Here is a 23528-nt window from a genome sequence, read left to right as displayed (position 1 = left end):
CACCAAACATGTCAACCTTTAAAATTGCGCGCACCCGCAAAATCGCAGAAAACTACCATACCCAAAATTGGCCATAGGCGACACTTTAAAAGCTTTTACCGCTCATCAGTTTAGTGTTATCAGTGATTGATGGCCCTAGACTTATTGCTCTCACTGCGACGTTCGCGGCCATATGTAACATGTGCGGCGTAATGGGCGCAATCGTTGTTTTTGCACGTATGCGCCCCCGACGCATGTTTGCATGCGTGTATGTATGGGTGGGGACTTAAAATTTTTTTGATTCTTTTTTATGTGTTACTTTACATTTTTTTTGGGGGGGGGGAACTTACATTTTTTTTCCTTTTAGAAGAAAGTAGAAGAAAGCTTTTAGGTTGCTGTATTAGATGCAATTTAAAAGTGATCTGTTCACACCCACGTGAAAAACAAAATATTACTGACAAAATTAAAAAAACAAATAGATCTCTTACTTTTAAAACAATGTCTCAACAATGTCTTTATTTTACAAATGATTCACTCTACAAAAGTGAAATAGGTGGATAGGGTAATCTATTAGTTAATTTTTAAAATTAGTGTATTATGTTATTATACAGCAAAAAAAAAAGAAAGACAAAAACAAGCTGGATTCATTAGCTCAAAACAATTTAATTATTTGCACAGCTTGGCTTACACAGCTTTATTAGGTGCCATAACACTGACCAATCCTCTTGCTTTCTCACTGAATTCTGGAATAGATTTATTAATTAGACTTAAGAGGCACCAGTAATTTGCACAAATGGGTGTACGTACATGTTATACAGAGAAAAGAGGTGAATACCTATCAACAGTAATTATGGATTCGAGATCACGCAAAAAAAGAAAAAAATTTGAGAACAGTTGCATACTGTGGTTGAGAAGAAGGAGGAAGATGTTGAATAGGCACCATCACATCACATATTTGTTAATGAGTTTATATATTTTTTTTTCAGTTTACTAAGCTAGATGTACCGATAACGATTGTATAAAAGATGTAAAAGTGTTTTGTGACGTTGTTGTCATAAGCCCAAATAAAGTCACAGAAATACATTTCAAAACATCATATTGCTACACTAAAACACATAAGTACCAAAATAAATAATCAAAAATAATCTTTGTGGCTTTGTTTAACCCAGATGCTTTTAAAAATCTGTGTGTGAAAAACTGAAGGTACTAAAGTTTCTCAAAAAGAAAAAAAATAGATCTAAAGATTGTATCATCTTTCAAAAGACTCTCTCCCAGGAATAGACAGATCTATATGAATATATAGACCTCTGAATATTGATCAGAGCCTCAGAAATTACTATATGGTTCATAGAAGTGAAGTAAAGGTTTGCAACTATAGTTTAGTGATCTCCCAAGCTGAATAGTTAGAAGATATTATATTAAAGTAAAAATTAATTACATAAGAGTTATTATCTTAATTAACGCAAGGCAAAGCAACAGGTTTAAGATAACGCCCCCTTCTCAGTAGCATCTTGTCACTTTTCATTCTCTAATCTGTGGCTCTATTTAGCCACCAGAAGTGAAAAATGGTGGGGTTCCACTCTTCTCTCCCAGTGTCGGTTACTAACGTAATGTCGGATCCGGAGGGCAGATATATCTTTATACAATGTTTAATCTACCAGAAACCTTTTACACTAGCCAACATTTATATGCCTAATACAGGACAAAAACGGGCCTTTATGTCCATCATGTCCAAACTAGAAAATTTCATGGTGGGCCACACTATTGTCGGGGGGGATTTTAATTTTGTTATTGATCCACTGCTAGATTCCTCTGCGGGGAAAACATACGTCTCACTGCCCTCCCTGACTGTAGTTCGTAAACGCCTACGTGCGTTGCAACTGGTTGACATCGGGCGCACGTTGCACCCGACAGTGAAGGACTACACATTCTATTCAGCTCCCCATGCCACGTACAGCAGAATAGACTATTTTTTCACGTCACACTCCCTGCTCAGCTGGCGTCCGAGCTCCTCCATTGGACCACAAGTTTGGTCAGACCACTTCACAGTTTTCCTAAGCTTTACAGTGCCGGGCACAGCTAAAGGTTCTACGTCATGGCGACTCAATGAGTCGCTTTTGAGGGACCCAATTGTTCTGGAGGCGCTCCAGTCAGCGATTGGGGAATTCCGAGACCATCACTCTTTAGATGAAACTTCACCACCAGTACAATGGGAGGCGCTTAAGTGTGTCCTGCGTGGCATATTGATTCAAAATGGCGCTAGACTAAAGTTAGAGGCGCTCCAGTCAGCGATTGGGGAATTCCGAGTCCATCACTCTTTAGATGAAACTTCGCCACCAGTGCAATGGGAGGCGCTTAAGTGTGTCCTTGCGTGGCATATTGATTCAAAATGGCGCTAGACTAAAGAGGGAAAGGAACAAACGCAGTTCTACGCTTTTGACTAACTTGGCTGATGCTGAATTAAAGCATAAATCGACACCTTCCTCGCCTATGTATCAGGAAATAGTTACTTGCCGGGCGGAACTTCACTCTCTATTAGATTTGGCCTACTTGCGTCACAGGGATCTGACCCTGCGATACTTTCATGAATATGGCAATAAGAGTGGTAAACTTCTAGCGCGCTCCATTCGAGCGAAACGACTCCGAACTTATGTGTCCACAATTAACTGCCCGCTTCAGGGGAGGGTATATTCTTCCGAGAATATTGCCCGTGCTTTCCATACTTACTATTCTTCTCTGTATAACTTGAAGCCTACTACCTCCCAGGACGAAGCAAGATGTCTTAATGAAGATATTAGGGCCTATTTTCGGAAGACTAACACCACTCGCCTCTCCGCGTCTGCAATTCAGTCCCTCACGGCACCATTTAGTGCTTCGGAAATTTCCGGCACCATAAAATCCCTACCATCAGGGAAAAGTCCAGGCCCTGATGGCTATACGGGTCTCTTCTACAAGACTCTTCTCGATTCCTTGCTCCCTCTCTGATTCATGTCCCTTCACAGGCCAATCCCAAGAGGCACATATAACAGTATTACCCAAGGAGGGAAAGGACCCTTCCTCTTGTGCCAGTTACCGACCCATATCCTTAATTAATCTGGACCTTAAAATTTATGCTAAAATTATCGCCAATAGATTGAAACTACACATCCCATCTTTGATTCACCTAGATCAGGTAGGCTTTGTGGCGGCTAGGGAAGCCCGAGACAACACCTCTAAATCCCTTACTCTTATGGCCTACGCCCGCTCCCATAATATTCCTCTATGTCTGTTGTCAGTAGACGCAGAGAAGGCCTTCGATCGCCTCAGTTGGACTTTTCTTTCGGCCACTTTACGGCAAATTGGCATTCCCCCTAATCTCCTCAGTAGAATTCTAGCCCTCTATCATACTCCAACAGCTTGAGTCAAGATCAATGGCATTCTATCTGAACCAATCAATATCAGGAACGGCACCAAACAGGGCTGCCCGCTCTCCCCCTACCTTTATATTTTGGCAATGGAACAACTGGCGGGCGCATTGCAGGCCAACCCGGATATTTGCGGTGTGAAAGTGGGAGGTCACAATTTCAAATTAAGCCTGTATGCTGATGACCTACTTCTCTACATTACTAACCCCCAAATAGCCTTCCCTTCCCTTATAAAAGAATTTCAAATGTTTTTTCCACCAAACAGGACCCTATCGACCATTTACGACCTCCTCCTACAACATCTTTTCACTGACATCCCTAGATATTTTGTAGAATGGGCTGAAGACCTGTCGTGCACCTTTTCTAGTGCAGACATTAATAAATTGCTTGCCTTCACACACAAAATATCAGTTGCCAGTAAAGCTCAGGAACGCAATTTTAAAATTCTATCCAGGTGGTACTATTGTCCAACCCGACTCCGAGCTATCTACCCTCAGACCTCTGACCTGTGCTGGAGGTGCTCCCTACACCCTGGCTCCATGTTGCACATATGGTGGAGTTGCGTTGGGGTTGCCGCATTATGGGCCTCCATCTTCTCCACATATGGGGACCTCACGGGAAGCAGAATTGAGGGAACCCTACAGCTAGCCCTTCTCTCCATGTTCCCGGGATCATATAAATCAGTCAAAAAAGGCCTACTCCGCTTCTTTGTCCTGGCGGGTAGGGCGGTCATACCGAGGCACTGGAAATCCGCTGTTAACCCTACCCTGAAGGAATGGATTGAAGAAATGCAGTCCATATGTAGGACTGAGGAGCTCACAGCCCAGTTACACGATCACTATTCCCAGTTTTACGGAATCTGGAGTATATGGATACACTTCTGCACCACTGACACGTTTCGTGCATTATTTGACACTTGAGAGACTCGGACCACCTGAAGGGAGGGCCTAGGAATATTTATGGCCTAATGTAAATGGACGGATCCTTTTTCCTTTGTATATGTCTGCTTTTTCCATTACCTGTACTTACCTTCCCTCCTCAAACTTTGCTTTCTTCTCTCTTCTCGACTCTTTTCCACTCTTCTTTTCCTAATTGCAGTCTCGGCACTATAAGGTATGGAGTGTGACCCATGCGTTATGACTCCCTTTGTGGCTCCTTAGCTGTTGGTATTTGATTATAAGAATACAATTGCGTTAACCATGGTCCAGGGTTTATATGTATGAAAAACGGTCATGCCAGACATGGGGTATGTTCTCAAGCAAGGAGATGTCATTGAGGTCTTTTTTGATATGTGCCTACATGAGGTGCCACGTTATTACACTCTTGCATAGAGGCTGTATTATACTGTACTGCTCTGTATTGTATGTCTTCTTACTTGTATGTGAAAATATCTTCAATAAAAACATATTATTTAAAAAAAGAAGTGAAAAATGATACCAGGTACTTCGGGTATGTAGGAGCATGTTGCCCACCCTCCTCCCTCATGTGACAGCACTGGTGATTGTCCCAGTAATGTCATAAGGGAGTAGACAAAGAGTCCTCAACCCTGTTGAAGCCCCAAATGGAGAAGCTGGGAATTTACGCAATCGTTTCTTTCCTTATTCCTGAAGGATGAATGAAGCAGTAGAAGAGCAAAGGAAGAGAAATATGTTCTGCTGCTGGGGTTGGACCATTAAATCAAACCTGTTTGCAATGGCAAATAATTTGTGGAACCTTTTTAGATCTTTTTTAGTTAAAGATTTGCTACCCTGAATATTTGTAATTTAAAGCTGAACTCCAGGTAGACAGTCACATACACTTACAGTATGAAAAACATATATCGAAGCTGTTTTACATGTCAAAGGATTTGAAATTCTGTCCATCCACTTTTGAGATTTACACAGTTCAGTTGGGTGGATCTCAACAGTATTGTCTGGATTGTCTGGATCAGTATATTGCGGGCAATAGCCCGCGATATACTGAGCTTTGGGTCACGGGAGGAGGTTAGTATATGACCCTAAAAAGAACTATGAGGAAAAACACTTACCCCGTCATTCTCTTTTAAAGTTACATAGAAGGTTAGGCTTGAGATACTGGACTGAATTCGGCTTGTGTAGAAGGTTATGGTTAGGGTTGATATTTCATTTTAGGCGGGATAATGCCTGTGGAGTGCATTTCCATTGGTCAGTTACTTGCACCCTTCACCACACACCCTCTGGATATGACGTCACGCTCCCATAGTGTTTCACGACCGTTAACAAAAAAAGGCTTTTTTTAATTAAAACAAACTTTTTTTTTTTACAGTATTTAACCTCCTGCCGTCCGCCCGTTAAGAAAAAACGGATGGATGGCAGACTCGCATTGGCGGGTTGCCATCTCCAGGCAACATTTTTTGCTTAATTTTTTGCTTTAACTCTGCTTCATCAGCTTCTTTTGGGGTCCCCAGGTGACATTAGGGGTCCTAGAGACCCTTAATGTCTCCATAAAGAGGAGCTGTCAGTGTGCCTTTGAAAATGAATTTAAATATGCGTCACATGCGCCAGCGCGTGAAAACGACAATTGCACTGCACATGTTACATATCGCCGCGAACGTCGGAGTGAGAGCAATCAATCACTGATGACACTAAACTGATGAGCGGTGAAAGCTTTTAAAGCGTCGCCTATAGCCAATTTTGGGTAATGTAGTTTATGGGTTCGCGCGCAATTTTAAGGCTTGACATGTTTGGTGTCTTTTTACCCGACGTGACCCTGTCTTTAATATTTTACCAACAAATTGGGTAATCATAAATGTTTTAGAATTTAATATAGGGGAAACAGTTTTTTTTTTCTTAATTTTCTATAATTTTTCCATAATATAATAAAAAATAAAAAAACCCCAGTGGTGATTATATACCACCAAAAGAAAGCTCTATCTGTCCCAAAAAAAGGGTATAAAATTAATTTCAGTACAGCGTTGCATGACGGAATAAATGTCAGTCAAAGTACCGCAGCGCTGAACACTGAAAAATGGCCTGGATGGGAAGGGGGTTTAACACTGCGGACTTCAATTGGTTAAATATTTTTTTGCATTCTATAGTAATACTACCTCAATACACATTATAAACCTGACCAAGAGTTTCCCTCTACTACCAATATCCACAAATATTTTTTTATTTTAGAGGCTATGGGCAATAACAAAAGATTGCTAAGGATATTTTAAATAGTCTGACCAGTTTATCTTTTTTCAAATATCTTAGTCTAAAACATTTCTGTCCCCGAATAACTGACAAGAACTATTTACAACTCCATAATACTAGTTTATAACAGCCTACAGCAGTAATGTAAATCATTTTCCAATGCATTCTTCCTCAATATGATACCTTAATGGAAGGCTTAAGGGAGTAAAGTAAAACCTTTCTATGGCAAAAGCGAAGTACAGCCATAAAAAAGGGTAATTGAGATAATTTCACCACTACTGTCAACAAAATGTTATTGACTGTTCCTTTAATTTGCTTGCATTCTATATAAAAAAAAATACTATAATGTCTGCATATTTATTTTTAATACAACTTCAAAAGGAGAATGCAACAGTACAGTATTTTGTAAAGCAACCAATCATGAGTGGGACACAAGTACTATCTTAGATGAACTGCTCTACCGATCAGAGGTCAACGACACCTAAATTCCCAGACCAAATTTAGCAGTGTCAGTATGCATTAGTTAAAGGAGAACTAATTGTCTGCATCCTTGTTCCAGGTCTGGGAATCAAAATGCGGATATAAAGGGACAGTAAGGCAACTAGTATTTTCAAAAGGTGGTAAGAAATGGTATTATTTATTCATTCATTTATAATTAAAAGGGGGGACATCCACAAGCGTGAATATTAACATTTATAAAGGTAAGAAATGGTAGCCCCTTATATTTCCGTCATGATGGCTATCTTTTTAAATAAAAAAAGAACAGACAGAACACACACATTGCTTTGGGAAGGGAACACAAACAATGTTCTTAGACTATGCCCCTCTGTTTTTTTTTATGTGGTAACTAAGCCAACCTACTAAATCACTAGTTAGAATATAACATTGTTACATTATTTTTCAAACTTAGTTTAGAAAAACAGATATTACTTTCTGTAAATTACAGATTAAAAATATTCCCCAGTAATCACTACAGTACATTATTTTCTTAAAGTGTCATCTTAGTTGACTGCACATGTCTATTTTCTTTGCAGACCCACACAGTAGCCTGAAATGCTTAGGTGCTAAATAAAGGAATATGCAAGCGGAGCTTGCATGCAGTGGCAGACCTAAGGAACAAAGGGCCCTGGTGCAAGATTTTTTTTTCTTGAGCACCTGGTGGGAACCCACACCGCAGGGGGAGGTAGTAGGTTCTGTAATCAAGTGGCTACTCGCTGGTTTATCCCTGACGAGGCACCAGTGCTGCCCCAGAGTGTGCCTGCAGGCTGCTCTACAGCGCATGTATTTTCACCTCCCGGCTCCATCCTCACTGCCGGGTCCCTGGTCCCCCACCGTCTCTTGCCTCACTATCCTGGACTCGTGGCCTGGGTCTACTGGGCCACCCTAGGCTCAGGCCCCGGTGCAGCCGCACCAGCTTGCATGGTTTCTGACACTTCACACTATTCCATAAACTTGCACTTTCCTATACTTTTTAATCAAACTGAAAGGCTCAAGTGTGCGAGAGATGGTATACATTTTACAAAATTTGTCAGGGTATTTCATGCAATTAGTGGTGGCATAATTTCTCCTTTAGCATAAGAGCTCTTTAGGTTAACAACTTTTAAAAATAAAAACATTAAATTATTTAAAAGTGGTGGTGATACACTTATCAGTACTTTCACAAATTAGAGTAGAAAGCACACTAGCAAGAGTGCATTGATAGCGGTGTACCTGCCATATACATTCTACATAACTATGCAAGATCTCTGCTTATATTTAGATTTAAGTGATTTTTATTGGGTCCCATTGACTGGCAAGTAGGGCTGACAAGCAACAATAAATGCCTTTACATACGGAACCCAGAGGCACCAACATGAATACTGTTTTTTATAGAAGCACGAGGGGAAATAAAGAGGTCTTATGAAAGAACAGGTACACACGGAATAGCAAAAGGCTGACAGGTGAAGATGAGTGCAGAAAAAACTGGTTATGGACAGCAACATGGAGAAGCAATCAAAGTGCAAAGACTGCAGCTTGGTAATTATGCCTGGCAGTTTGACAACTAAATTCAAGAGCAGCAGTCATTTGTTTTTGTGTTTGGGGTAATAGGTTTCGGAATAAGACATGCCTTGCCTTGATAAAAGGGTTTACTGGAACAGAAGGTAAAACAGATTCTTAACTCCTGGATATTGACTTGAATTTTCGGTGTACCAGCAAATCTATTCTGCATAAAGGGCACAAAAAGCCAGATGCAGCTATTCTGCCACAAAGCAAAAGAATGACACTGATATAAGTAAGATCTTCACTACCATCTCTATTAGCAAGTGGTATTCATTCTGATATAAGTAACTAGCATTGAGCAGTGAGGCAAAGGCCAGGAAGAAAAATTGCAATCAATGTAGATTTCCATAAAATATTCTGATTACTTTCCATTATGATTCACTGACATAAAATGAATAGGAAGCATGACCGTTATTTCCCCTATTCCTCAAACCCCCACAAAAAAGACTTAAATTCAGATTACAATTTATGAATAATGTGTGCAGGTTCTAAACTTTGCTTGTGCCAATTCATACATTTTCTTTGCCTCCTTATGTACAGAATTAGACTTTCTGGAGCAAAACAATATGGCATGCAAAGTAATAAAAGCCTATAATAACTAAATAAAAATCATCAAACTGTTCTGACTGATAAAAGGTAAAATCTTCAATGTACTGTAATATTCTCCGTACAATACAAACACTAAAAAACGAAGTTGACTTTTTTTTTCGTTTGGTATTTAAAATAATTAAGAAGAAATTCCTGCAAGTACACAGCAGCTTTAAAATACCTACCAAGGAACATTATCTAGACTTGTCAGATTCATCTCCTTCCATTAATTGCAAATTTAATTTAAAAGTCTGATCTATTATACAGGGTTTATATATCTAGTAGGAGGGGGTGATACAAAAGGTAATAACGGGTTGGGATGATTTAATGGAAGAACTGAAAGGACGGTTATAACGAGGTGGAATAGGCCTCCCTAAAGAGATGAGTTTTCAAGGATCGCCTAATGGTGGACAGAGTAGGAGATAAGCAGACAGATTGGGGTAGGGAGTTCTAGTGGAAAAATCCTGGAGGCGAGCATGTGAGGAGGTGACAAAAGCTGGAGATCTTGGGAGGAGCGAAGGGGGTGGTTTGGGTGATATTTTGAGATGATGTAGGTGATGTAGGTTGGGGCGGAGTTGTAGATGGCTTTGGTAGATAATTGTTGGAATTTTTACATTGGGCAAGTGAGACCCAGTGGAGCAATTGGCAGAGGGGGGTTGCGGACGCTGATCGGTTGGTAAGGTGGATGAGACTGGCAGCAGCGTACATTATAGACCTTTAGTCAGATAGACCAGGTATTTACTAGCAATGCATATGGTACTGAAGGACCTTCAGTCTATCATGAACGCTGCTGCCAGTCTCATCCACCCTTGCCCTGTTTAGTGGTACGTCGCCAAGGAAGGAGTTACAGTAGTCAAGGCGAGATATTACAAGAGAGTGAATTAGAAGCTTTGTTGTGTCATTTGTTAAAAAGGGATGAATTTTGGAAATGTTACGGAGGTTGAGTAGGCAGGATTGGGATAGTGATTGGATGTGGGACTGAAAGGAGAGCTCAGAATCAAGAATTACACCGAGCACCCGGCTTGATGGGAGGGATTGATTGTAGTGCTATTGATTGTGATGGAGAAGTCTGGGGAGGGGACCCAGAGAGGAGGAAATATTATAAGCTCAGTTTCTGACAGATTTAGTTTGAGAAAGTGGTGTGACATCCATGTTGATATCTCAGTGAGTAGATTAGTGATGTGTGAGGAGATAGAAGGGGTGAGCTCAGGTATATGTGGGTGTCCTCGGCATAGAGATGGTATTGGAAGCCATGGGAGGTTATCAATTGACCAAGGGAGGAGGTGTAGATGGAGAATAGAAGGGGCCCAAGGACAGAGCCTTGGGGGACCCCCCACGCATATATAGGAAGAGGAGAGCAGGAAGTAGAGTTAAAGGTGATACTGAAGGTGTGCTGGGATAGGTAGGAGATGAGCCATGAGAGAACAGAGTCTTGGAGGCCAAGGGATTGGTGTTTATTAAGGAGGAGCAGTGGGTGGTCAACTGTGTCAAAAGCAGCAGAAAGGCCCACGAGTAGGAGTATAGAGTATTGGCCTTTGGTTTTTTATAAGATACCTCTATAAGCAACCGATGTGGAAAACCACTACCCAAAATAACAACTTTATCTTCAATTCAATTAATTATAAAAGTAAAAATAAAGAAGATCTACTGACCTGATCACTCACCTCTCTTCCCCTCTGCTCGGGCTGTGGTATGTCCCTTGGCATTCTCGCACTTAATGGACTGTGTTAGACATGATGTCACAGGTCCTGAGACCGCCACAGCCTGGGGGAGAAGAAGCTGAGGGGACTGGTCTGGAAGCCAGACGGGACAGAGGATCGGGTGAGTATATCTTCTCCATGCCTAGACCAAAACAAGCACTTATCCCTTGCAGTGTGGGGGTAGCCCCATTGCAAGGTTTAATTTTAATAAATCTTGATGTTATTTCAGGCACTCTCCAGCCAAAAATGAAAGTGGATGTAAATGCAAACTATGTAAAAACTAAACAAAGCTACTAGGCACTATTAGGCATTATTTAGCCCCACTTTCATCAATAAAAAATGCAGCAAACACATCCTTCTCTTCTCCCAGAGCTTTCACAGACATCATACATGCAAGGCGCTCCATACAGTGGAGCTCCTGCAGCTGTAAATTACCCTGCTGAAGCCACTCTGTCACTTGGGCTGACTAGCTAGGGAGGAGGAGCCACTATCAACAAAATGCAGGAGCCACACCACAAGCTAATCCTCACAGATAACCAGTGCATGTGCAATAAGAGTAGCAACCCAGAAGACAGAGGATCGGCTGCAATAGCATTGCAGTCTAGGCAAATGGCAGGATCAACCAGATATTTACTAGCAATGCATGTGGTAATGAAGGACAGGTTAAGCAGACAGGTAGTGAAAATAGTTTTAGAGACAATTACATCATAAAAATATTAGGAGTTACTAACATCAAGGGAAGCACACAGAGCGTAGCCTTCCTGTGCATAATGTTGCTGCTACTCCCTTTTGTCTGTACTCTGGTGATCCTGGAATGCACTTAAAGGAGAACTATGAGGCGAGTGAAAATCACTCATCCACATAGTTCGAGCCGACGTGTGACAATGAAACTGTCACAGGTCGGCTCAAAAGATCGGGAAGTGAGCGAACACATACCGTCGCTCGCTCACTTCTCGATCATCTCCCTGCAGAGAGCCATGACTGTCACGGCTACCTGGGGCTCCTCTAAGGCCCTGTGAGTCATACACTATATAGGACATGAGGATACCAAGGGACATTCTATCGCCGGGCAGAGGAGGAGACAGGAGGCAGGGACTGGTCTAGGAGTTGCCAGCTCCAAGCTTCAAGAGTATAACTTTTTTATTGTTGTCCCAAGATGAAAACGAGCACCTAAACCTTGTAATGCGGGGGGTAGCCCGACTACAATTGTTAAGAACACTTATGCCCCGAGTTCTTCTATAAGTGTGATGTTCCAACTTCCTCAATGCCTCTTCAGAAAATAAATTCCTACTTCCCTTCTAATAACCTTCTGTGAAATTGGTTGTGCTTATTCTGCAGAGGATTACCCCAGGCTCAGATTTGAGTATATTGGATGCACTTTCTGACTTTGTGACTTAGCAGTTACTGTGTTTACTAGATAACATAAGTATCTTACTGAACGTTTTTACATGTTGCCTGAAAATACACTCATACCCATTTCATTTTTCTGGGGTTCTGATTTGCAGGAAAAAGGTCTTCCCACTCGAGTATCCATTTCTGCCTCTGCCACCACAAGGGTTTTACATGTCTTACTGTAATCTTATATCAATGTTTGTGGATCTAATATCTACATGCTTTGTGTAACCACACTGTTGGGAGTCCACAATTAAAAGATGGGTTTTTTTTAAATAATAATAATAATTTATGAATATTGTTTATATTTTTTCACAAGCACTTTTTAGTTGATCAAAATAATTTATGTTTTTTGAAGGAGTATGACAATGCGGCACTATATAATGAATTGTATAATGGTCTATTGATACATGTATATGGTTTTGCGACAGGGCCCCAATATGAATTTTAAAAGTGAGTCGGGTTATGGGTAGTAAAGATATACTTATACATTATAGGAACTATAGCGAATTGTAAGCAATTTATGCGCAGTAGGGTCCAAAGGTTCTCTTTTTTGCATTCTCCAATATAATTTTGTTTATAAATTATTATAAACTGCAATTTGTTGTATAAATATTGTTTAAGTAACTGGAGATTTTTTTTGCCACAAAGTTTAACTCCTAGCAAATCTATACCTGTTGGTAAGCAAGTAGCAACAGAATACAGTTTTAGCATTCAGCTAGAATGGCTTTATAGCATTCTAGCAGTGACAACACATTCAATTTCAGAGAGCTCAGGAACCCATTAGGAGCCTTTGCATTTGTTTGTTTTTAATATATGCCAGTGCATGTGAATGAAGAAGTCTCTTCTATATGTATTGATTGCCTAATATAATTTTAGCTTGAAAACATCTTTGTTTTCTTATCTACTGTCACACTACGTTGGGCTTGCAGAATGTGTTGTAAAAAATAAATGTAAAAAGTAATCCGCATGAAGGCAAAGCAAGTTTATGTGTATTTACTTTGTGTAAAGTGAATAGCCCCTTCACAGAGGTTTACATGCCTAGAGATAAGATCTTATTATAGACGCTGCATCATCGGAGAATTTATTAGTAACGTTGTTTTGTAACTTTTATTGCCACAAGGTAAAGAAAACACACAGCACTACAAATGCAATGGGTTCAAAAATATTAATAAAACACAACCTTGAGGCTTGTTCAAACTGCTGAATGTTTTTTTGTGCTACTTAACAACACTACAGCAGAATAAAGAATGTTTCTGGACAACAGTTGAAAGCAGTAAAACAATTACATGGATTATTATTTTACTTTAAATAAAATGCCTACAGCAACTCTATCTACATCATGTTTTGTTTTACAAACAAGGGGGCTAATTTAACGCAACTGAAAGTAAACTGGCAAAATAGGACTAATCCTGTAATAGTTCAAGTTAAAAAAGATACCCAAGTCAGGAGAAAATTATGGTGCTTCTTCAGGTATCATAATGGTCACCCAAAAAAGGTGGCAGCTGCTGAGATAGCAAAGAGATGTTCAGTTTTTTTGGGGTTTTCTGAACCTTCCAGAACAGTGTTGTCCAACTTAAAAGGTATTTGTATCAGCAAGTTGAGTGGGCGACCACATAAATCACAAAATAATATCTATAAAGTTTTTGTTTATAGGAAAAAAATGTTTTTGTAGCAATATTAAAAATGATTTTAAATGTCTATGCAATCTATGGATAAAAAGATAACAAAACTAAAAAAAAGTGTATTTTTACTATTTAAAACAATTCGTAAATAAATAATATTCTCTAATTTGTCCCATTTATAATGACACTAAAAGCATGGCAAACGTATTTGCAAACAAAAGCCCTATTTAAACAAAACTGAGTTGGACTTCAAGGAATGGAATGAACAACCTTTTATTGCTTGCTACTGCCATCAGATACTTTTTTTTTTTAAACAATGAATTTATTAGTATTTTCATCATGCCATCAGATACTTTAATGTTAAAAACATCAAGCAACAATTGGGATTTAAAAGTTCAGGCATTCTTAGTTATGTGAATATTCCTTGAATTAACTTTACCAGTGTCCTTGGACACTTGCAGCTCAGTGAACTCTGAATTCTTTTCAACTTTTCTGCAAAGGTCAAGTAGGTGATGCAGCCCCTCTTATCTGTATTGGATCTTCAACTTAATGGGCAGCCTCAGCATTTAGTTAAATATTGTGCGAGGGGGGGTGCAGCGACCCTCACCATTTTGAGATAAATTATTGGTGGTCTCAATTAAGTTAATGAAAGTTGGAGGCAAATGAGGATTCTTCCACTTTATTCAGGATTCTCAACACACTGAGCTTCTATAGCTGCCCAAGAATTGAGAAAAAAAGCCTATATATTGGCAGTGTAGCCTGTCAAAATATTTAAATGTTCTGTTACCGAAATATAAATTTGCAATGTCGTGCAATGTCAATTAGACTGAATGGTAGTGCATTCCATTTAAATTAGTCTGACGGATTTGTTTTAACATACTTTAGGACATTCAATAATGTGCCATGTTTGTCACTATGATAAACAAGAATAACGTCAGCATCCTTGTCGCTTTTATAAATGCTTGCTAAATCAGACTCTAAATAAATGTGGTTACACTCATTAAACTATGTGCTACATCCATCACACCAGCTAAATGAGATAAAGCTAGGGCAGCCTAACTTGTCAGCCTAATTGTTTTGGACCAGCCTCAATAGATGACAGTGAGAACTGAGTGAACTGGAAACATTTTTCCATAAAAAGAAAGAGCTTGAAATGTAGCGGAGACATGACCTGAGCTCAAGGCAGCTAAATAATTAGTAACCACTCATGGGCACTGCTTATTTATCATGTCATGTGAGCGTCTGAATGGCTCATCAGCATACCTGATAGTACAATGCAAAGCAGATTATATTCATATTATGACTTATGTCCCTGGTCAGGAAGCAGCCATATTCATGTTAAAGTAGTATTAAAAGACAGGGCATTTTATTTTACCTTAACACATCCTCTGCATTCATGTAAAAAATGGCCAGTACCTTTCTGTGTCCCCCCCACACTTACCTGTCAGCGCCGCTTTTCACCGCCGCCGGTCCCCGAAGTGATCCTCTGTTCTGGCCTTCCTGGTTGCGGGGGAGGAGAATGAGGGCAGAGGAGCCATAGGCTCCAAATGTCCATGAATCTTCTAAATGAGCAATTGTTGAGCAATCTCCTACTCACATGTAAGTCTATGCAGAAGACAACATTAACTTCTAATCAATGAACAAATCTTTTCAAAAGTTTTGCTCCCTGAAAAAACTTTTGGTGATTATGTTAGCCCCTTCAAGCTGAACACAAATTTAATTTTACAATGACTGTATGACTCCGGAATCTTGAGAAATATGAAAATAACTTTTAATCACTATAACGCATTAAATCACATAATGTTAATTTATATATAATGCATAAATTCCGTAGGAAGCACAAGTTCAAGAGGACTACAAGTGGTTTGCTGCTGATTTGCGTTTGTACTCTTGCTGCATCTCGCTGCAGTGTCCAAAAATAGTTAGTCAGCATTGATGGATTCCAGTTGCCCTGATATCTTTTTTCCTTTATGGCATTGCCATGGTAAAACTGTTCACCATGTTCATCACTGACTACACCTAGATTTTCGGGGAAAAAGCCCAAGTGTGAATGCAGAAATTTAATCTTCAGTGACATGCTACACTTCATGGTCTTGTATGCTGTAATAAATTGTCAACCAGCTGAATGTAGTTTGTGCTATGTAGTTGCCAAGAAAATTCCCAATGACATCCTTGAATGCTTTCCAGGCGATTTTCTCCGGCCTTACTAATAATCTTCGAACAGCTTGTCATTGATGACATATCTGATCTGTGGACCAATGAAAATACCTTCCTTAATCTTGGTACCAGTTATTCTTGGAAACATCTGTCAAAAATAATGAAAACCTTACCCTTCTTTGTTTATCGATTTCACAACATTTTTCATCTGTCCGAGTTTTGCGGTAAATGGAGAAAAAAAATCTTTGTTGGGTCAACAAGTGTTTTATGTGCCACATTTTTCTGTCCTGGAACCATATTTCTTTAGGAGTGGCCATTTCTTTTTAAAGTAACGCAATGTTTTTTTTGCATGGCTGTCCTATTCGCTGACAAAACTGTACTTGATATACCGAAGCTGCATTCCAAGTAGCAGAGCCACTACTTTAACACTGTATGCATAATTAGTAGGCAAGTTGTAATTTTGAGGATTCATTTCATGATTAAACAACTACAGTGCTCTCGGTCAATCCAAAATGTTAATAAACCTCAAACCTGGATATTTAAGAAAGTAAACGTGAGGTTTTGGCTTTCTTAGGAGAATATCTATGTGCTTACAATTATTGGGCAACTATTAGTGTGCAGAATTATTATGCAACTAAATGGAAAACAAAGATTTTCCCATCTCACTTGTTTATTGTGTTAAAGTAAGAATATTAAACAACTCAAAATTCACAAATAAACATTTCTGACATTTTCAAAAACAAAATCAGTGACAAATATAGCCCCCCTACCTTTCACTAACAGTCATAAGCCTTCCATCCATGGAGTCTGTCAGTTTCTTCATCTCTTGACGATCAACTTTTTGTGCAACAGCAACCACGGCCTCCCAGACACTGTTCAGAGAGGTGTACTGTTTTCCTTCACCGTAAATATCCCGTTTAAGAAGGACCCGCAAGTTCTCAATAGGGTTTAGGCCAGGTGAGGAAGGGGGGACATGTCATTATCCTTTCATCTTTAAGGACTTTACTGGCTAGCCATGCAGTGGAGTACTTCGATGCATGCGATGGAGCATTGTCCTGCATAAATATTATGGTCTTCTTGGAAGATGCAGACTTTTTCTTCTACCACTGCTTGTGGTAGAAGAAATCTAAAAACTGGCAGTAGGTTTGGGAGTTGATTTTGAGTCATCTTCAACCCGAAAAGGTCCAATTAGGTCATCTTTAAAAATACCAGCCCACACCAGTACCCCACCTCCACCTTGCTGGCGTCTGAGTCAAAGTAGAGCTCTGTGCCTGTTACTGATCCAGCCACACGCCCATCCACCTGGTCCGTCAAGAGTCACTTTCATCTCATCAGTCCATAAAACCTTTGAAAAATCTGTCTTCAGATATTTCTTGGCCCAGTCTTGCCGTTTCAACTTATGTGTGGTGGTCGGGTTTCAGCCTTCCTTACCTTGGCCATGTCTCTGAGCACTAAACACCTTGTACTTCTGGGCACAGTTCTGGAATATGTCAGCACTGGAGGATAATGGTTTCCTGGTCGCTTCACGTTTGATTATTCTCAAATCTTTAGCAGTTAATTTGTGTCTTTCTCAACACGTTTCTTGCAACACTGTTGACTATTTGCAACAAAACGTTTGATGGTTCTGTGATCATGCCCCAATATCTTAGCAATTTCAAGAGTGTTGCATCCCTCTGAAATACATTTTTACAAATTTTTTACTTTTCAGAGTCAGTTAAATCTCTTTTTTGACCCATTTTGCCTGAGAAAAAGAAGCTACCTAATCATTATGCACACCTTGATATAGGGTGTTGATCTCCTAAGGCCACACCCTCCCTCATTACACAAATACACATCACCTGATATGCTTAATAAGCGTTCCAGTTTATACAGCTTGGAGTTAGGACAATATGCATAAAAATGGAGATTTGGTCAAAGTACTCACTTGCCTAATAATTGTGCTCACGGTGTAGGTATTCACAGATATTCCAGTTGTATTTTGTGTAATGGCTGTGCTTCCACAACAGTTCCATGTTTTCGTATGTTTCCTTCATGTGTGCAGCAGAGTCAACAGGTATTGAAAGGTGTACATTGACATTGTGTAACAAGACAGCCTCGAGGCTAAATATTGATGAATCAGTAAAGAGACACTATTGTAGTGGGTCATCCTCACATGCCAATGGCGTCAACAAACCGTCAAAGTCAGTACAGATAACAAGGTTCTTTACATAAACTTTTTCAATCATCTTGGTGGCTTTAAAAGACAGAAATTTGTATACCTGGTGACGGCAAACACTATCCTTGAACCCAGTAGCTCTGCTTTTGACAAACCTATGTCTCTGGTCATTTAATTGTGTTATACGATAATGCTTGCCAGACATACACGACTGAAAACCGGATCATTGTCACTGTGTGTGGTGCACTGCAGCATCTTCATCTGTTTCATAAAAGCTTAATTTATCTGGTGGCTTTGGTACTGGCAGACTGTCATCATGTGGCACTGGTCTCATGGCTAAAGGCAGAATGGAGTACTTAATTGATTTCTTATTTTTAGCGGAGAAATCGAAGGCATTAGTCAGACAGAAGTAACAGTCCATTAGGTGATCTTTCTGTTCTTGTTCATCATTTGGACAGCAAACGGCATTGACTTCCGAGTTCCTCTGAGCCAAGCTCTCAGACTGACAGCACATCTTGCACAACAAATGTGAGAAGCTCATGCCTTGTAATGATCACCAATCTTACAACTAAAGTAGAGTTCATACGCTTTCTTAACAAGTCTAGTCATGGTGCCTCTTTGGGACTTAAGTGCATATTCACCACATATCTGATGTCACCGACTGCACTACAACAATTACAACAGCAAGACTGTAACTGGGTTAGGCCTAATTGTTATGTTGCGAGCCGCCTTTAGCCCTTACACTAAGCCTAAGCATTCGCAGACATGCCCAACCTGTGCAAGTTCCACAAACCTTTTGCAACTATCCCTGTGTGTATGCCTGGACATGAATGAGCTTCACAAAGCATCATATAATGCAATCAAATATTAGTAAACTAAAAATGTGACAAGAAAATACAAAAATAAAAGATTTCAGAAAAATGGTATGTGTCAGATTAGCTTACACTTTATTTTTGTGATTACACTCAGAAGTACTCAAGAAGCAAAATCTTTGTTGTCAAGTGTTTTCTGTTATGCTATTAAATTTGTAAAAAAAATATAGAGACAAAACACAGGTGGTAATGGAGCCATTCTAAAATAGCAATAATAGGTGTAAATCATTGCCTAAAAAGTATATGGGCCCATTTAGACTCTTACATTACCACAATGCACATGTTCTTCTGTGGTGTGGAGCCATTCACTGTAAATATCACCTCAATGCACTATACAGTAGCAGCCAACAAACAATGTATGGCAGCACAGCCCAACACACATACCTTGCATTCTGGAACACTTCAATTAAAAAAAAAGTAGTGCATTTTTCTGTTTGTTGTGGTGCACTGGCAACCAATTTGAAATTTATAAATGACTAAAATATACACACATTGACCACTTTATTCGTTTTTCTAGGTTCGACTGTTGGCTAATATGAAAAGCAAATGACAATTCTGCCAATCAATAGAATGACATACATACATGCAGATTAATCCATCTCCCTTTACTTCCCGAAACTCTGGCACATTTGACTAGGACATGTTACCATGCACATCATCTCATGATATTACAGATTACATTATCCTGCAATGCTCTGCTGATGTAACCTTCCCGGAATGCAACACTTGGGCACATTACATCACTTTTGCATCATATCATTACATCACTTTTGCCAAAGAGAGACAGGAAGTAGGAAACAAGAAATTGTAAGTAAAATGAAAATGTTTGTTAAACTAATGACTAATTTCATTTCAGCATGCAGAGCTGTATGCTGATGTGATTTTTCCTTTTGCTTTTTAAATAATGGAAGGAAACCTATATTATTTAAAATTAATTAACCTTAGGTTTCCAGTCCTTAAAACAGCAATGCAACTGTCCCCATTCAAGTTAATGATCAGGTGACAGCAGCTGCATGTAAATGCCTGCACACCGCATGTAATGGTATGTGATATGATTACATGCAGATAGGAATTACTAACCCTGGATACACAATTGTGCATCCAGGGAGAGTGATTGTTTTTGTAACTGCATGTAATCGTATCACATATTACATGCTGTGTGCAGGTGTTTACATGCAGTGGCTGTCACCTGATCAAAGTCATGCAACCCTAACTATTTTTCAACACTTTTTTTTTTTACATGATCTGAAGAAATCTAGGTAAAGTTACACTACATGGTGGTATATTATGGGATTGGCATGTTTGTATGCTTAGCTTGGACACTATAGAACCTGAAGTCAATTGTATGATTCATATGCATTCGTTGTATGCGAGTATATATATCTCATATTCCACAGATGAAAACTCGTTTCACAACTCAAAATACTTTGCAGAGATAAATGAATGTATCCTACACGTCTAACCCTAAGCAGATGCTCTTCTGGTTGTATATACATTAACTTTATAGCACTTAAGAGCTACATAGAACATACAATGCAGCAATCAGAAAAGGAAATTTTACCCTTCTCCTCCAACTCGAGTAATTTTAAGCAGAAAGTCTACTGAATTCATGTTAGGAGGCTTCCATTTCAAAATGTCATCACAACGACCGGCTTTGTATTTCTAGAACAGAAGAAAGGCGAATACCATTAAAACGAAGTGCCATCTCCAATAGAAAATTCTAACACTGGATTGCTAGGTGTCTTTGTCCATTACAATGACAATACCAGCTCTAAAAGCTTCTGGATGGACATAACAGCTCTAGGAGTAGGTATAAAACACATTAGATTTAAAGCACATACAAAACTGTAAGGAAAATGTTAGAAAAAAAACCCCAAAACAATTAACTGTGGAGTAAAAATACAGAATAAGCTATCTCAAAACATTAGCGACCATGTCAAAAAATTACAATGTATACAGAGTAGAAAGTATCACGTTTTATTGACAGATAAACACTTTCTTAAAGTGCATGTCTAGCCAAAACATTTTAATTGCAGTTTTGGATTGAGTGGGGAAAGATTAGAACCTTTTGGCAATGGTTCCCTAGACTGGACGTGAGGGAAAATCTCAACAGGAACACAATACGAAGCTGAAAAGGGTTCTAGCTACTCTCTATGAAATAGGCAAAAGTAAAAAAAAAAACTATGTCCATGTTGAAGTTTTACCCTAGGCTCCTGCCTGGCAAAACTGTAGTCACTGTGATATGTGGGGAAGAGAACTTTGGATAGTATTAACAACCTGACAGGGGTTTTAATCCATCCCTGCTCCATATAAAACTAAAAAGAAAAATAGTTTTCGCTGGATAAACACTATAAAACATACGTTAAATACACATGTAAGACAAAATGTGTCCATTTTGTACCATGAACAAAAAACGAAAACTAATAGTTTGTGCTTGTTGGTATAACTCATCAAATAGAAGAACACTTTTGCAATTTAAAGTTTAATTTTAAAGTAAACTACAATGGATTTCGGTCAATTTATTTAGCTTTTTCTCCTAAGTTGAAAAGTTTTCAAACTGATGCTTTAGAGTTTGCTAGAGGGAGTAGAAAAAGCAGCCTGCCTTAAGAAAGGATTTTTCTAACTGAGACTTCAGAGTTAAGTAGGGTGTACACGATTATATATTTTTTTGTACAACCTGCAGGCTGAATGAAAAAAATATGACAGATTCCTCCAGCCACGCTGAACAGCGAGGATGGATGAATCTCCCGCAGTGATCTCGTATTCTGACAGCAGCACCGGCTGCTGTCAGAATATCCAAAAAGCACTGTTTGGCCGAGGAATTGTCCCTTCGGCAAAAGTCGATCTAATGATCCACTTCTGTCAAGGGGACAGGGACACCAACGGAGCAAATTTTGGCTGATTCCTGCTGAATCCGCTGAAATTCGCTCCTTGTGTCCCCATCTTTAGCTTTCCAATAAGGGTTGAGTCATTCACTTGTGTATGTAAATGTAACCTTGAGAAATTGAGGTCTGTAATCAACAGGCTTTTTGCAATAGGCAGTAAAGAGATAGAGGAAACCCTGTGAAATGGAGCCTAAAGCTCCACTTGCTGACTAAAAAATATTAACATGCAAGGGTTTGCCATTTACCTGCCACAATAATGTTTTAAATTTTGTTTAGTTCCTACCATAATAAAGAAAAAAAAGGAAATATGTTCAAACAACACTTTATATTACCCATTTTGACGTAACCATGCTAACAGATATCTGCACAATGATTATATGCCAATGCATGGTGTTCATGGAATGCCTTAAGAAGGAAAAATTTATTCATACTCTCAAACTGATGGAGTGAAAACTCATGGGGATAAAAAACTAAATTTTCTTTCAGGTTCTACATTGAAAAATTAAATTTTTTTGGTTAGCAGCCATCTTTGCATTCATTTTTTTTCTACAATGCATTTTAATCCAGAAAAGAAACATATGGTGGCTGTCTCTTAGCAATCATTCTGCATAATATAGGAACAGTAAACCAAAGCTTTGCAAGGCAGTACATATTTCCCATATTAACAGGAGCAGATGTTACATTTTGCATCTTAATACAGATCATCTAGTTCTAGATTAACAGATATTAGAATTCACAGGGTACATGCAAAGGAATTCTGAGTGCATGTTTTATAATACAATGTCTATCAAAGGGTCATACTAAAAATAAAATTGACAGAATATAAGAAACAGAAGAATATGATGGCATTAAACACAAATAACACCATCTATGAACTGAAATTAAGTGAATATTCATCTTTTATTCACTGGAAACAATACATGTCCTTTGTATAGAATTGTAATAAACTATAGGTTTCTTTACCCAATATTAGAACTTCAAGCTGAAGTTTAACCATTTAAAGTGGGGTTGGCTAAACTGGAATTGGCAGTGGTAAACCATGCAGAAGACAGGGAAAAGCACCTTAACGCCTTTTTAGTGTTAAGTCAGTATTCAGACTTTTCACACAGCAGCTGGCTCCCACAGCAGAGAGCTAGAGAGAGAGTCCTGAGCATCATTCAGCTCACATATATAAAGGCCTGTGGACAGAGGAAGACTAATAATGAGGTCTGGCTAGCAGGTAAGATGTGGACACAGGAATAGAGGCTTAATCCCACCCAAAGCCTCCAGGAACCAGGTCTCAAAATGAAACTTACGATTCTGAGATAACAAAAAATAAGACTTTTTGCTTAGATTAGATACCTTCGACCCCTCTAGTGCTATTGTGAATGTCAACCACTGGTGCATCCATAATGACCATGGACCAATCAAAAGGAAAATGTTCTGGTACAATTTAGGAGCTCAAAAAGACCCAGGGCTTATAGCAGCAGGCTAATCCTCCAAATGCAGAGTGATACAAACTGCAACAATAGGGTTTGAAGCAATCCCTTGTATATCCATGTCCACCACAGGAGACAAGGCGTGGTGACCCAAATTC

The 23528-nt window shown here is 39.2% G+C and overlaps 1 protein-coding gene across 2 annotated transcripts in view; it reads right to left on the bottom strand.

Moving 5' to 3' along the window:
- RNGTT (RNA guanylyltransferase and 5'-phosphatase) overlaps positions 1-23528 on the bottom strand; it is a 305143-nt gene that overhangs the window by 45376 nt on the left and 236239 nt on the right. For both annotated transcript variants that reach the window (XM_018554362.1, XM_018554360.1), the window contains one exon: positions 20629-20729. In XM_018554362.1, coding sequence (XP_018409864.1) covers positions 20629-20729 — 101 coding nt within the window. The remainder of the gene's footprint in view (positions 1-20628; positions 20730-23528) is intronic.

The sequence above is a fragment of the Nanorana parkeri genome, unplaced genomic scaffold (genome assembly GCF_000935625.1).
Source record: "Nanorana parkeri isolate BGI_ZX_2015 unplaced genomic scaffold, ASM93562v1 scaffold154, whole genome shotgun sequence".
NCBI lineage: Eukaryota > Metazoa > Chordata > Amphibia > Anura > Dicroglossidae > Nanorana > Nanorana parkeri.
This window is presented reverse-complemented; position numbering and strand designations above follow the sequence as displayed.